Source organism: Coffea eugenioides, chromosome 2, assembly GCF_003713205.1.
Source record: "Coffea eugenioides isolate CCC68of chromosome 2, Ceug_1.0, whole genome shotgun sequence".
Taxonomy (NCBI): domain Eukaryota; kingdom Viridiplantae; phylum Streptophyta; class Magnoliopsida; order Gentianales; family Rubiaceae; genus Coffea; species Coffea eugenioides.
This window is the reverse complement of record NC_040036.1, coordinates 42855354-42871015: the sequence shown is the minus strand read 5'-3', so window position 1 is coordinate 42871015 and position 15662 is coordinate 42855354. Positions and strand designations below refer to the sequence as shown.

Below are 15662 nucleotides of genomic sequence, written 5' to 3'. Positions count from 1 at the left end.
AGAAAACAAGGGTAAAGGCTAAGCTCGAGAATAAAACCCTAGCCTATCGTATCTAGCACTCAATCTATCCAGATCAATTCACCCCTAGGCTCTGATACCACCTGTGACGACCCCACCTCCCCCTAAGACGTACCAAAGGGTTCGGCGGACCGCCTGCCCAACTCTCGCCAGGACTCACTCACTCGTATCACGTGCATACATCCATAGATAATAAATAACGGCATCATTCAAACTTATAATTTACATCGATGCACAATCAATATACAAAGCCTCTATGTACCCAAACAGGTTCAAAGTGTATACATTCCAAGTACAATCATCCTAATCGAGTGATAACGCGAGTACAAGTCAAAAGTCAAAAACAACTAGGCTACGCTAGTCTTTATATATCTCACGCCTCGCTCGTACCCCTGTAAGGAAAACAAAACAAACGGAGTGAGCCAAAGCTCAGTGAAGTTTCAAATATCAAATTGGACATCAAATAAAGTAATAACAGTGTGATAGTGAAATAGCGAGCAAACAAGTCGAATCAGAGAAATAACATTTCAGATAATCAAGAAATATCTAGTTCACATTCACATGTAAGGATACAGTAGCTCATCTCTCGGCTCCATCCCAACTTGATCAATTGGTAGTTGACACTCCGTCAACTTTCAAATAATGATCTCATCCAGAAATACCCCACTTCACGCCAGTCTCCGTTCCCCGATCAACCCCCTTACCGGGCCCGCACGCCACACGAAACACGGGTGGTAATACTCGAGTATACCGATTAGCCGAGGAGATAACACTCCACTCGACATCACTAATTACCCAGGGTTTGTTATCTAATCGACCTGGCCCTTGCCGGCTCGACTCGATTAACTAGCCACAGGGTTTCTGGAATTCCAGGCAAGATATAATTCACACGCATGTAGAGCAAGACAATTGAAATCGATGAACAAGAACAAGTCTTATTAGGGCAAGTGCGATAAAGTACACCCTTGCCTTATCAAATCACTTATATATCATGTAATCACATTGGTCAAAGATAGATTCCAAATATTAGGTTCAATCAGATATTTGGAAGCACTCACTAAAAGTAGTGCCTCTAGTGATCGCGGCTGGATGGTACTCCGGGTTTGGAGTCCAAATCTGCGATAAAACTTGACTTAAAAACTTTGAAAATCGACTAAGGTTCGAAACTCAGACGTTTCGTTCAATAAGAATCAAGAAATTGAAATTCACTTGAAGAGTAGTCGTGAAACACTTGCTCGCTTTTTAAACTATAAAACTTTGTAACATTTATACTTGGAAATGCCATTTGAGCCGAAAGTACAAGGAAAACATACTTCGAGCAGTCATTATTTTTATTTTTCAAGGGTACAAGTTCGGCCAAATCCTTACTTATATACCTTGGAAAAAGAAGACGCAAATATCCTAGATGGTTCAAGTAGTAATCACTCTTAACCCTTACTCAAGTCGCAAGTATATTTTTCTAGTCCTCGAGCGTAAATTTGGGCAGCACGTCCTTTGTATTTTCCTATTTCCAACCATTTATGGCTTCATTCTTTTCCTCAATCAAACCCAAAGATACACACAACACAAATTCATTTCAATAGCCGTTCAATAGACTCAAGGTAATACAAGTACAAAAATCAAGCTAATGACATGTGCGGAAATGAAGTCTAACAAAAGACAGATTTGATGGGTTTTTGCGGAATGGACATATCTGAGGTTACGCTTATCGGATTGAGATGAAACTTATACCGTTTCGAAGCTAAGACAAAGGGATACAACTTTGGTGAAGACCACCTAGTCTAATTTCCAGTGTAACCCAGTCAAATTCCCAATTCACAGAACCAAATTCCAACTAGCCGGCCAGTTAACCGTACTACCTCCAAATGGCCATACCTCAAGTTCCTAAAGTCCGTTTAAGGCGTTCTTGGAGGCATTGAAAAGCTAAGACAAAATACTAAAATTTTCATGTTTTGGAAAATGGCTAAGTCAGCACGGATCATGGTGAATAGACATGGTCAATTGGATGAACTGTCTAAAACTGATCACTGGATGCATCCTCGGGCAGTGAGGGTATTTTGGTCTTTTCATAGGATACGTTGCTCCGATTGTGATGAAATTTTGTAGGCAACTATAAAACATCATTCTCTACAACTTTCATGTTTATGCTAAGCTTAACTTAGCCTCTAACATCATGAACTGGAACCGGACAGAACTGAGTTACAGTTTTCCAGAAATCTGAAATTTTACGGTTTCAAAGGAAACTTTCTTCATTTCTTGCTCCAATCACTACCACAACCTCTTATATAAATTTAGATACAACATATACTATCCATACAACAAGTATAGGTAGAAAATCATTCAAACCCTAACTCATGTAACTCAAGAACATACACTATATCTAGGGGTGGAGCTGATTCAAGCTACTCGACTCGAGCTCGATATGTACTCGATCAGAAGCTCGAGCTCGAACTCGCTTCATCGAGCTCGAGCTCGATCTCGAGCTGCTCGTTAGAGCTATCGAGTCGAGCTCGAGCTCAGAAATTTGATACTCGAGAGCTCGACGAGCTCTATCGAGTATCACATAAAAAAATTTAAAAAAAATTATATATAAAATTACTAATATAGGTAAATAAATTCTGAGAAATTACCGATGAGTATCCTTATCGAGTCGAGCTCGAGCTTTTTAAGGACTCGATCGAGCTCGAGCTCGAGCTGTGATTCTTCGACTCGATCGAGCTCGAGTATAATTATATTATAGCCGAGTCGAGCTCGAGTAAAGCGGTACTCAAGCTCGACTCGGCTCGAATACACCCCTAACTATATCCATCCAAATCATTATAATGGCTATCATCCACCACAAATTTAAGGTGCTATGCCAAGTTAAGCAAGATTAAGAGTAAGAAATGGTAAATCAGGATTATTACCTTACTAAAGTTACTTCCAAGAGCAGCCCTAACTTTTCCTTCCAAACTTTCACCAACACACCACTAGCTAAACACTCAAAGAAAGTTTTAATCGGATTAGTTTCTTGTTTCCTCACTTAAGTGACTCAAACTCAAGATGGATTGGTGTATCTCTCCCTTGGTTTTTCTCTCCCTCTCTCTCGGCCAAAGCAAGCAGAAAATGATGAAGAAAGGAAGCTAAATGGTGATAAGAAGGCAAGACAATTTGGTCTTGGTCAAGGCCCTAGATGGCCAACAAGTGGCATCACCAATTTCCACTCATTTTTTTTTCTTTTCCTTGCAAATTTGGTCAACATTTTCGGCCAAAGCTAGCTGAGAATGAGGGGATATTTTGCACAAATATTAATGAGCTTATATGGTAAGAAAGTGGTGATCAAGTGGTGTGTTCAATCGGTAGTGCACGGTACACGTCGGTTCGCACCGTTTTTCCTTAAATCACACGTACTAGGGTTTTTACTTCCTATTCACTAACTTTTTATCATTGCTTCTAATCACATATTATTTCTCACCTAAAAGTCACTCTTAAGCACCAAATTTGATCCTTACTCCGTACCGGATAATTGCACTACGGATACACGAAAAATCCTATTTCACTTCGAATTGAAATCGGAAAGGAAAACCCTAACATCCTATGATCATTGGCACTTTTCTAGGGTGATTGAGTAGTAGGATAGTATAGAATAATAATTGCCTAATGATTTTCAAATAAAAGGGAATTTTCAAGAAATATATAAGGAATTTACAAGTCCTCACAATTTTTCCTGATTTGAGCATCACAATTCATGTAGACTCCTATTAGCCACCATTCAATCTGGTTATCAAGATCTTTCACTTGAGCCTCTATAGTAAAAGCTGCAGTGATCACTTGTTTCACCTCTATGTCTTTATTCCAAAACAAGGCCATTCTTTCTTTTTTGTTCATAGCCTTAACAATCACACTTTCCTCAAATCTAAGGGTTTTCTGAACCTTTTTCATATATTTAAGTCTATTTTTGGTTTCACAGAGAAAGATTATATTTGGGAAGAGAAGGTTGTTATCCTCCCTCTGCTAGGGAACAATCAAGGGGCTCCCTGCTCTTTGGCAGTTCCACACCAAAACTCTCATTTTAGACTAAGGGGCCAGTTAAAGTTGGCCCCTACCCCTTCTTTTTCCTCTACCCCTTCTTTTTCCTCTATTTAATCCTCCTCGGCTCCTACCATTTTATTCCTTTTGTGTTCTAGCTCATTGGGCAGACCATCCTCCATTTTCTTATCAACCAAATTTATCTTTCTCTTCCCTTGTTGATGTGTTGTTTTCCTGATCCCATTTAGCTCTCTTAGTGGCTGCCCAGATATCTTTGAGGATTTTAGTTGCTTCTTCATTTTTCTGTCATACTTCTAGGCTGCTTTTGTGGTCTTGTCAGAGCTTTTTGCATCAATTTGCATTGAGGCTGTTTCAGTATCTGAAAAGACTCCTTCCACAACTGTTATTTGCTTCAACTCCTTAGCTATCTCTTCTAGTTCTTGTCTTTCTGCATCATGATTAGCCTCCATATTTTGTTTTTATTTTTTATTTTTTATTTTTGGCTCTGACTTGCTTAATATTCCTTCCTCAGAATTATTATGGCCATTTCCCTCATTTGAAACACAAGTAAAGTCACTAGTACAGATGCCTCACAGTCCTATGTTGGTACTTGCTTCCTTCCTTTGGACTTGTCCTCTTTAATTGCTTGTCTCTGCTTCTTGTTTCTGTACCCCATTGGTTCTGGTCATCCTAGATTTCTCCTTTTCCCCCAGCCTGCCTTCCTCACTTTGTGTGGTTGTCTCCTGTCTATCTGCCATAGTTTCCTTGTGTCTATGATCCAAATTCTCTTTACCCTTGGGGTTAAGTAGGATCATTTCTCCATTTTTGAAACCCCAATAGCTCCTCTCAGTGTGTATTTGTTCTGTTGTTCCTTTTGAAGAGATGACTTCCCTATATTGGCTCTAAGCCATGGGCCATACCGATGCTCTTGTTTTCCTTTGCTTACCTGGATTATTGCCTTGCAGGATCTTTCTCCGTGCTTTGAAGTTCAGCCATTTCATTGCACCATTCACCTTAAATGTTGTTTCCCTTAGAATAGGCTAGGAGATATCTAGTATAACCAACAACTTTAAGTGTCTGCCCTTTTTTCCTCCTACCTAAGGTACAAGTACTTCCTTAATTCCATGAAAGACTGCTCCAAATTTTCTTCCTGCTTCCTTAGTTATCCGATGCACAAGGAAATTCCAAACTCGAACCCATAAAGAAGTTAGGTCAAAGGCTGTTGTACTCTCTTCTATACCTTCAATCCATCTTTTTATCACCAGAAGTTGGTTGTCCATAATCCATGGCCCCTCTCCTAGTTTCTCTCTCTGTCCTCAATGTTTGGCATAAAAAACCGAAACAAGTTTAGGCCCAGCTCAATGATCCAAAGTTCCTCGGATATCCCCATGCTGAGTTCACAAAGTTCTTCACTCCAACAAAGTTCACCATTTTCTCTCCTTTAATTCTACCAACTAAGCTGGATTAACATTCCTGAATTCCACTATTTATGTCTTCACACCCAAGATCAGCTCCCTCTAATTCTTTTCCAATAAAACAAACTTTCTCATTGCATCTGCTAGTTCTTCCGCCATGGGGTCTATAAAGATACTAAGGCTATCTCTTGCAGTAACCACTAAGATCTAAAAAACCTAAAACAACACAAGAAATGAAAACAGCAAAGGTAGAGAGTTCCCTCTCTCTCAGTATGAGTGCATGTCTCTCAGCTTTGAGTGTTTCAAACTTTTTCAAACTTTCCCAAACTTTTTCCAAAAAATTGCAAATTTCAGATACCAATCTGAAGCATTAATGTCTAGTAGATTTTAAGTAGCATTAACACTTAGAATTAAACCAACCCAAGCAAAGATCATCCTGGGTTTCAGCAGGTTTTAACCCAATTTCCTTTTATAGCAACACCAACTCTCACAAGAGGAAGGAATTGAAACCAATTAGCAATGAGAGTGATGAAGAAGGGCAAAGTAAAAGGAGTGATCTCGATTTGCCCTGGACTAGGAAATAAACTCGATGATATCCTGAAAGGCTCTAGCAGGTAAGTTTCACTGTCATAAGCATCGCTTGCCTAATTTTGCATCGTTGCTTTGTTTTTCTTTTTTAGTACTCCATGATATCTCATCATTTCTTTGCACTATGAGTTTTCTAATTGCCTACAATTTGAGTAGCTTCAAACTCATTCCTCCTTATTTTATAGAAAAATAAAAAAAATTCAGAAAATAGCTCCACTGTTATTAGGTACTACATGTATAGGACTTATCCCGATGCTATCAGAGATGGAAAAGATTATACCTATATCCAGCCACTTAAGAATTCCAAGCCTTATCACCTCCTTCATGTTTGGATTTAGTCATCTTTGAATTTCAACCACTGGTTTGCAATTTTTCATTAAGATCCGGTGCATGCCAAGAGTGGGGCTAATTCCCTTAATGTCAAAGATGGTCCAACCAATCGCTTTTAAGCCCTTCATCTATTTATAGGCAAACTTTGCTCTATACAAGACAAAAGTGCAATGATCTTCACCATGTGAATACAAATAAAAGTTGTGCTTCAAAGGTTTAAGGCCACATGATTCGTCCAACTTTGGAATGCTCAAAAGTGTTAATGAAATTTCTTGACAAGTTAGTCTAACCTCCTTTAAGTCTCATCCATTATTGTTGATCTAGCTTGCACAAATTCATCAAGAAGAATCAAATTGCCATGTTGTGAAACTTGCAAAAGTTGAAATCGATAAAGAAACCGGACCTTGGACAAAAACCAGTTTGGATGACTAGTTTCTTATCAGTAAGAAATTTTCATCTCCTTCTTCAACCATTCTGTCACCTAACCAAGGCTTTAATCGTTTCTTGTCCAAGAATTGGTTTCTTACCCTTATTTTCCGAGTTTATTATTGCATACTCGAGGTTTTCCTTGCTTGATTTGGTGATCATACTTCCAATGAAACATCCTTTTCTTACTTGCAAAAGTAGATCATCCAAACAAGTGAAAGGAAACCAACGAACCTCTAACATTAGATCACACATTCTTCAACATTAACTTATGAAAGATTTTCATCCTCAATGTTATTGCTTTTAGCCAAACATGATTTAAAATCACTTGAAATGGCCACAAAATATAGTGCATAAAATGCTCTTATCAACTTTCTTACACTTGAACTGTTGTTTATCCTCAAGCAGCCATAAGCAATTCCAAAAGTTCAAGAGATAAAAATGTACACACTTATTTAAATTCATTTCATTTAACAATAAGAAACACCTTTACAATTTCTCCAATCTTTCAAGTACTCATATATCAAGCTAAAGAAAGATTATTGTATATTAAATGGTAACATATTTGACTCATTCATTTATCTTCAACTTGAATATAATAGTGAGTGACCCGCATTTGTTATGTGAAATATAATTTTTCCAAGTCATTCTCTAAGTTCTTACCATGCTAAAATTCTCACATATAAGTAGATGGGTTCTTACTACTTTTCAAAAGTTCTAGAACTTCTTTGGAAAATTGTCTTTTGATGTGACAATTGACATTTTAGATGAAAATTGGCGGTTACTCAACAACTATCTGTGAGGACTTGTAAAATCCCTTATATTTTTCTTAAAATTCTCTTTTATTTGGAATTTATTACATTACAATAGCTTTACTACTCATTCACTTCCTCAATAGTTACAATTAAACATCGAATCAAGGATTTTTCCTTTCGTTTTCTTGGTATCGTAAATTAGGATTTTTGTGTCTTTTGGTAGAATGAATAATCGGTGTGAAGTGTGTACTCAATTTGGTGATTAAGAGTGAGTTTTATATAAAAAAAAATGTATGTTTAGAAGTGATAATAATAAATTAGTGCATTGTAAGTGAAAACCCTAGTACGTGCGAGTTACGGAAAAACGGTGTGAACCGAAGTGTACCGTTCGTTACCGATTGAATACACCACTTGATCACCACTTTATTACCTTAATATCATTGTTATTTTTCAGAAAATATCAGCCTTTTATCAGCTTTAATTGGCCGAAAATATTGACCAAAATAAAAAGGAAAAGAAGAAAAATTTGAGATGGAATCTCACAGCGACACTTGGCGAAGATCAACCCAACTTTGACCAAACTAAAATCCTACCTTCTTATCTCTATTTGAGCTTTATTTCTTCCTCCTTTCTGTCATTGTGCTCGAGAGTAAGAGAGAAAAAAAAAGGCAAGAAATACTTCATTTCCATCTTGATTTTTGGCTTGGTTTGAGTGAAATCCAAACTTCTAAACCGATTAAACTCTCCCTTTAGTACTTAGGAAGCTTTGTGTGGAAAAGTTTTGGAAGGAAAGGTTGTGGTTTTCTCTTGCAAGCAGCCTTGGTGAGGTATTATGGTTTCCTATCCTTTTCTTGCATTTAATATTGTTAAAGTTTAGTTAGAAGCTCTTAATCTTGCCTTATGACAGTTAATTGGTTAGTTTTGATTGATATGGTGGATTGTTGAACTAGGGTTTGAGTTGTTCAGTTGTTTTTAGTGTTGTTTATATAGCATATGATGTTGATAAGCTTTGATAGGGACTTGGTATGGTGATTTAAGACATAAATGTGAATTTCAAGCATTGAATCATCAATTCCAGAATTGAGAATCCAATCTGTCCTGTTTCTGACCTGTTTAATTCATCCATGTTAGAAGCCGAATCAGGCATAGGTCAAAACATGCAAGTTATAGGGAATGGATTTATATAGCTTCCTGCAAAATTTCAGCTCAATCGGAGCACTGTAGCATGTGAAATGACAAAATTACACCTAACTGCCAAATGCACTGTTTCATGGACAGTGTTCTACTTTATTTGAGATTGCACATTTTAACTTGAAAATGAACGAATTGGCTGTCAATGTCTTCATAAGACTTGTAGTTCCCTGTCTTAGCTTCGAAATGGTATAAAGTGTACCCCAAACCGATAGGTGTAGCTTCCGTTGTGACCGAAATGCCAAGAGACGTCAAACCTGCTATTTTGTTGTTTGTCCTTAAATTTGATTTCCGGTCGCATTACTAGTATTGTTTTGTAATTGAATGACATTAAGCCTAGTTGAAAGGCTATTGTGGTAACATTGCTTGTGTGTAACTTTGGGGCTAATTTGAGGAAAACAATGAAGCCATAAATGGCTAGAAAATAGCTAAATACAAAGGGCATGCCGCCCAAATTTTCACTCGAGGACTAGACGTGTGTACGTGTTCAAGCGAAGAGTTGAGATTGAGTTGAACTTGAATTGTCTTGGTTATTCGAGTCCTCTTTTGTAGAGGTATATAAGCTAGAGTTCCGCCGAAACTTGTACCCTTGAAAAAATGAAAGTAACAACTTATAGAAATATGTTTTCCTCGTCTCTTCGACTCAAACGGGGATTTCAAAGTTTAATCGCTTCAAAATTTCAAAGTTTTAAGAGCGATCATGAGTTTACGAATATTCTCCAAATGAGTTTCAATTACTTGATTTTCGTTAAACGAAACGTTTAAGTTTTGAACCTTAGTTGATTTTCAAAGCTCTTAAACGATGTTTTATCGCAGATTTGGACTCTAAACAAGGAGTAATACCTGAACGTGATCTGTAAAGACACTACATCTTTGGTGAGTGCTTCCAAATACTTGATTGAACTTGACACTTGTTTTCAATACTTGACCAATGTGATCGAATGATATGTGATTGGTATGGTCGAGCAAGGGTGTACTTTATCTCACTTGCCCTAATGTGATATGTACTCGTTTATTGTTGCAATTGACTTCATATACTTGTACTTGACTTGTAAGTGCTGAGCGACAGCATGTACTACACTCAATCCGAGTGGGAGGTGCTTCTCATTCCCATCTCCGTACTTTTATCGGGATTCATTTGGTTGGAGATGTTATCTCATCGAATTCTTGGGGACTCAAACCCCACTGACTAGTTAATCGAGTCGAGCCGGCAAGGGCTTGGTCGATTAGATAACGAACCATGGGTATCTAGTGTTGTCGAGTGGAGTGTTACCTCCTCGACTAATTGGTATGCTCGAGTATTACCACCAGTGTTTATTGAGGATTTTGGGCCCAATAGGGGGTTTGGCTGGTGGACGGAGATTGTAGCTAAATGGTGCTCTACTGGACTGGTTACTTTACGTGAAAGTTGACGGAGTGTCAACTACTACTTGATCAAGCTCTGGTGAAGCAATGGGAACTTGGCTTTTGAGAGCCATCCATATCTTTACCTTTTGACATGATTATTACTTATCGAGTTATTGTTTCCTTTGAAAAATTTTACACTCGCTCATTTTGAGATTTGCTCCTTGAAATGTTATTACTCCCTTTTATGAACTTGATATGCTCGCTATTTTGCTACATTGTTACTTGCCCTTTTAAAGAATGGTCAACTTGCTATTTGAAACTTCACTGGGCTTTTAGCTCATTCCACGGCATTTGTTTCCCTTACAAGAGACGAGCGAGGCGTGAGACTGGTACTGGCTAGCATAGTCTAGTTTTTGGAAACTTTGTAATTGTACTCGCCCTAGTCGCTCGATTAGGGATTGAATGTATTGAGAATTTAAATCTTTTGGTATATTTGGAATTGTACGGATGTTTGAGGTAGAAGTGAATGTATTTATATGTTCCAAACTTGGGAACTGTTAAGTCCTTTACTCTTGAGATTGCACCCAAATTTCTTGACGTGAGTGAGTGAGTCCTGGCGAGAGTTGGGCAGGCGATTCGCTAAACCCTGGGATAAACCCTAGGGGGAGGTGGGGTCGTCACAGATGGTATCAGAGCTCATATCAAACTCTTGCAGGGAGATTCTCGGACTGTGGGGATTGGATTATTAAGTGTGGAACAAATGTTTATTGTTGGGGACCTTAGATATGTATGTTAGATAGCAATCTCAAAAGTGATTGATTTCCTCTTGAGCCTAGCTAACTCGAGTGGTGAATTATCAGATTTGTGGATTATTGTACCCCGAATATCAAAGAGTGATACCTTTATGATAAGTCGATATCCCAAATAATATTAGGATAAGTTTGGATGGCGAAATCTAAGGCACGGAGAATGCGAATAGCCTGGAAGTGGGATATATTAAAAATATTAGTGAGATTGGGACCCTTATTATTCACGTGTGCGTACTTGGTGGTACTTCTTCACGTTTTGATTAAGTGTAGTGCTTGAACAATACTTAGGGTTAATGTCCCACAGGATATGTGAGTTACTATGATATGTATATACAGAAAGTATGTTATTTTCAATGTGTTCTATTAGTTTTCATTTTATGATTTGAAAATGTTTTAATCGAATTTTATTGTACTTATACTGATATGGGCTATTGTTCAAAAGAGGTATGGAGGGTAGGCGAAATCAAGGACGTAGAACTAACCGATGGTGCGGCTCTAGCCGTGGCCGTGGGGATAGACAGGTAGAGCAGTAGGGTCAAACCCTTGTTAATCAACCTAGGGACCCTGACATGAGGCAAGATAGGGCTCTAGAGAGATTTCAAAAGTTTTCTCCTCCTAAGTTCCTGGGAGGGCTAGACCTTGAGGTAGCCGAGAGGTGGTTAGAAACCATGATCAACATATTCGTTGCTTTAAACTACGCGGAGGAGAGACAGGTGCATTTTGCTATTTTTCAGTTTGAGGGACCGGCCAGGGCTTGGTGGAATGTAGTTAGAGCTAAGTAGGAGAGAGAGGGAACTGCATGGACCTGGTTGAATTTCGTGCGAGAGTTTAATGAGAAGTACTTTCCCTCGATTGTTCAGAAAAAGAGGGAGGATGAGTTTATTAAGCTCCGTCAGGGAACTCTAAGTGTATCTGAGTACGAGACTCAGTTCACCAAACTATCGAAGTTTGCTCCCGAATTGATAGCTACAGAGCAAAGGAGGGTTAGGAAGTTTGTACAGGGGCTCAATGTGGAACTACAGGAGGCCTTGGCGGCGGCACAAATTAATACTTTTACAGAAGTTCTGGAGAAAATCCAGAGAATAGAAATTGCTAGGGCACAAGTGAGGATTTTTCATGCAAAAAAGAGAGGTGCGCCTGGTGTAAGTCAAAGGTAGGAACAAGGTGATATAAATATATCACCCTCTAAGGTGGGTCGAGGAGATGGTGGTGAGAAAATTTCGGGGAAACCTAAGAAATTTACTACAAGAGGAGCCCCAGGTGGAAGGGGACAAGCAAGAAGTGTCTCGCAAGGAGGTCGGACCTTAGCCTCTCGAGTATCTTATGGATACTGTGAAAAATCCAACCACACAGTAGATAATTGCTGGCAAAAGGCACTAAAATGTTTATGATGTGGTAGTGATGAGCACCAGCTTGCAACTTGCCCCCGCAGGTCACACCTAAACCTTGAACAAGCAAAAATAGGAGGAGATAAACCCAGAGTGCTAGCCAGAGTGTATGCCTTAAACCACCAAGGTAAATTTCATGTTTTTCATTATCTGGCTAAAAGTTAGGCTAATGGTGAGACCTGGGAGCTAGAAAAGGGCATGCAAAAAAATACCCTGAGCTATTTACGAATAAATATATGAATTTCGAGAACGAAATTCTCTTAAGGGGAAGAGAGTGTGAGGACTTGTAAAATCCCTTATATTTTTCTTAAAATTCCCTTTTATTTGGAATTTATTACTTTATAATAGCTTTACTACTCATTCACTTCCTCAATAGTTACAATTAAACATTGAATCAAGGGTTTTTCCTTTCATTTTCTTGGTATCGTAATTTAGGGTTTTTGCGTCTTTTAGTAGAATGAATAATCGGTGTGGAGTGTGTACTCAATTTAGTGATTAAGAGTGAGTTTTATATAAGAAAAAGTGTATGTCTAGAAGTGATAATAATAAATTAGTGCATTGTAAGTGAAAACCCTAGTACGTGCGAGTTACGAAAAAACGGTGTGAACCGAAGTGTACCGTTCATTACCGATTGAATACACCACTTGACCACCACTTTATTACGTTAATATCCTTCTTATTTTTCAGAAAATATCAGCCTTTTATCGGCTTTAGTTGGCCGAAAATATTGACCAAAATAAAAAGGAAAGAAGAAAAATTTGAGATGCAATCTCACGGCGGCACTTGGCGAAGATGTGACGCCCCGAAAAAAAATGAGTTTTAGAACCCGGAAATTTTCTAATTTTCTAGGGTTTTATTTATTTAATGGCTTGTTTTCTGCGTTTTCTTTAGTAGGGAAATTTTCTAGATATTTTTAAGGAGCAGATATAGTTTTTGGATGATTTTTCTAGTATCAAGTAGGTTTTGAGAAATTAAGAGTGTATACCGGATGTGGGACCCACTAGGGCGAAAAGTTCGGAAAAATTCGACCAATTAGGTTAAGTTCCGGATACTGCGTGAAATTTATAGGGTGTTAAGAGATAAATAGAGGAGGTGAAGTGATTGATGTGAGAGGGAAAAAGAAGGATAGGAATGCATTAATGAAGTGACAAGTGTCACCTTAAGAGTGGTGGTCATTTATTTGACTTATTTGACTTTTTGACCTTTCTTACCAATTGATTAAATATCTCAAAATTACCACAAAAATCACTCTTTTCTTCACCATTGTGGCCGGCCCTCTCTAGCTAAGAAGAAAGAAAAACTCTCCAAGATTTTTGCTTCCATCTTGCTTGAGTGTAATCATCCAACCATTTGATCTTGTTTCTACTCCATAAAATCTCTCTATTTGGTACTAGAAAGTGATTTGGTGAAGTGTTTAAGGAAGCTAAGGTGTCCAACAACTCTCCCTCTCTTGTTTACTAGGTGAGTGGTGATTGAACTTCCTCCTACACTTAATGAAGCTTAAGTTGTGCTTAGTGGTGGCTAAAGTGCTGAAATTTGTGATTTATTTCTTGGTTTGAGATGAATTGGTGAAGTTTTCAATTTATTGAGGAATTTTCTGGTTTAATATGAATGTGATGTTGTGGATATCTTTGATGATGGGAATTGATGGTTAATGACTCTAGTAGGTGTAAATGATTGGAAATTGCAACCAATTTTGGATTTGGAAGGAAATGTGAAAAGTTAGGGTTTCATAACCCCCTTTCTGTCCGGTTTTGTATTATATGGTTAGAGGCGGAATTGGCCTTGGCTCAAAACATGAAAGTTGTAGGTATTGATGTTTTAAGGGTGCCTGTAAAATTTCAGGTCAATTGAAGTAGTGTAGAATGAGATAAGCCGAAATTACTATTGCTGTTCTGGGGTCATCAGGATGTTATAACTGCGTCTGAAATGGGTTGTTTTGACTGGAATTGTTTTGGATTTGGGTGTTGAGGTCTTCTGATGAATGTAGCTTGATGTCCTAGCTACCATATGCCTTTGGAATTTCTGCATTTGGACCTGTTTAGACTGAGTTGTACTGATTACAGCATAGTGTAATTTGTAAACCTGCAATTACGGTTCTGGTTTGGTATTTGGCATATATGACTTAGTTGTGCTGGGATTTGGACTGAGTGACCTTCTACATTGTTGTAGCCCTGGTTCTTAGCTTCGAAATAGTGGGTCTTGTACCTTCATCCGACCATCGTAGCGCCTTTGGTACCATTACCGCAAAATGACGTTCAAAACTGTTTTTCTGGTTTTGAGCTTAATTTTCATTTCCGGACTTTTCCCTAGCTTGACTTGTCTTTGTACTACTTGGAGTTTGTTGAATGGCTATTGGATGAACTTGTTGATGTGTGTGTACCGTTGGGTTGGAATGAGAAAAATAATGAAGCCATGACGGCTGGAAAAGTAAGCAAATTCAGGGGAAGTGCTGTCCAAACTTTGAAGGAACTTGTTTGCATTGAGTTTGTGATTTAAGACTTGGATTTGAGCAAGGCAATGATATTTAATGGATGATTTCTGAGCCATGGAGGTGAGTGACCTCAAACCATTTCTAAAATTATTTATGAACCGTTTCTTGCATTATTTACTTTTGAACTGTTTCCAAATTTAATTTTGGAACTGTTTTCTTACATATCATGCGTGCTTGCATATCAGTGTCTTGTTATTATTGATTTTGCTTTCAATGATTGTTAAAACGAGTTTTCTAGGCGAGTGTGTACTTTATCGCACTCGACCTAAATAAATATGAAATTTTCAATGATTAATGATTAAATGCTACTTGCGCATGAATGTAAGCCTTTTGGGCTGAACTGGCCATTGCCCCTTGTTACCGGTCGTCTCGAGCCAGAAGCGGACTCGGTCAGGCGACTAGGAACTTGGGTGAACGTTTCGGTATACTCGAGTATTACCTTGTAGGTTGGTGGAGCCTGGCCAAAAGCCAGGGACGGGGTGAATGAATGCATGAATGAAACCAAAAATGCAATGAAATGACAGGAGAACGAACGTATCCTTTTCATGAATGTTACTATCGCTTTGCATTGTAAATGTTTCTTGAATTATTGATACTCCATATTTAATGTTTTGTAAACGTTGTAATTGTTTCTAGACTTATCCTTTGATTTACAACATCATTGAAATTAACCATTGTTAAACAGATTTGATAACTGATTTTATTGGTTACTCGCTGAGCTTCTAGCTCACCCCAAAAATGTTTTATTCCCCTCCACAGGGCTCAAGGCGAAGGAAGGGCTTGTAGTGTTTATTCATGGATTATCTCATATATGGATTGAACTTGGATTTCCTTTTGTGTAATCATTCATATTGGGATTGTATTGAACGTTTAGAATTGATTGGATGTGTAAT

At 38.2% G+C, this 15662-nt stretch overlaps 1 protein-coding gene across 1 annotated transcript in view; it reads right to left on the bottom strand.

The window, feature by feature from the left end:
* Positions 1-4664: 4664 nt before the first annotated feature.
* Positions 4665-15662, bottom strand: part of LOC113759760 — a 56388-nt gene continuing 45390 nt past the window's right edge. The window contains exon 2 of the mRNA XM_027302335.1: positions 4665-4897. Coding sequence (XP_027158136.1) covers positions 4665-4897 — 233 coding nt within the window. The remainder of the gene's footprint in view (positions 4898-15662) is intronic.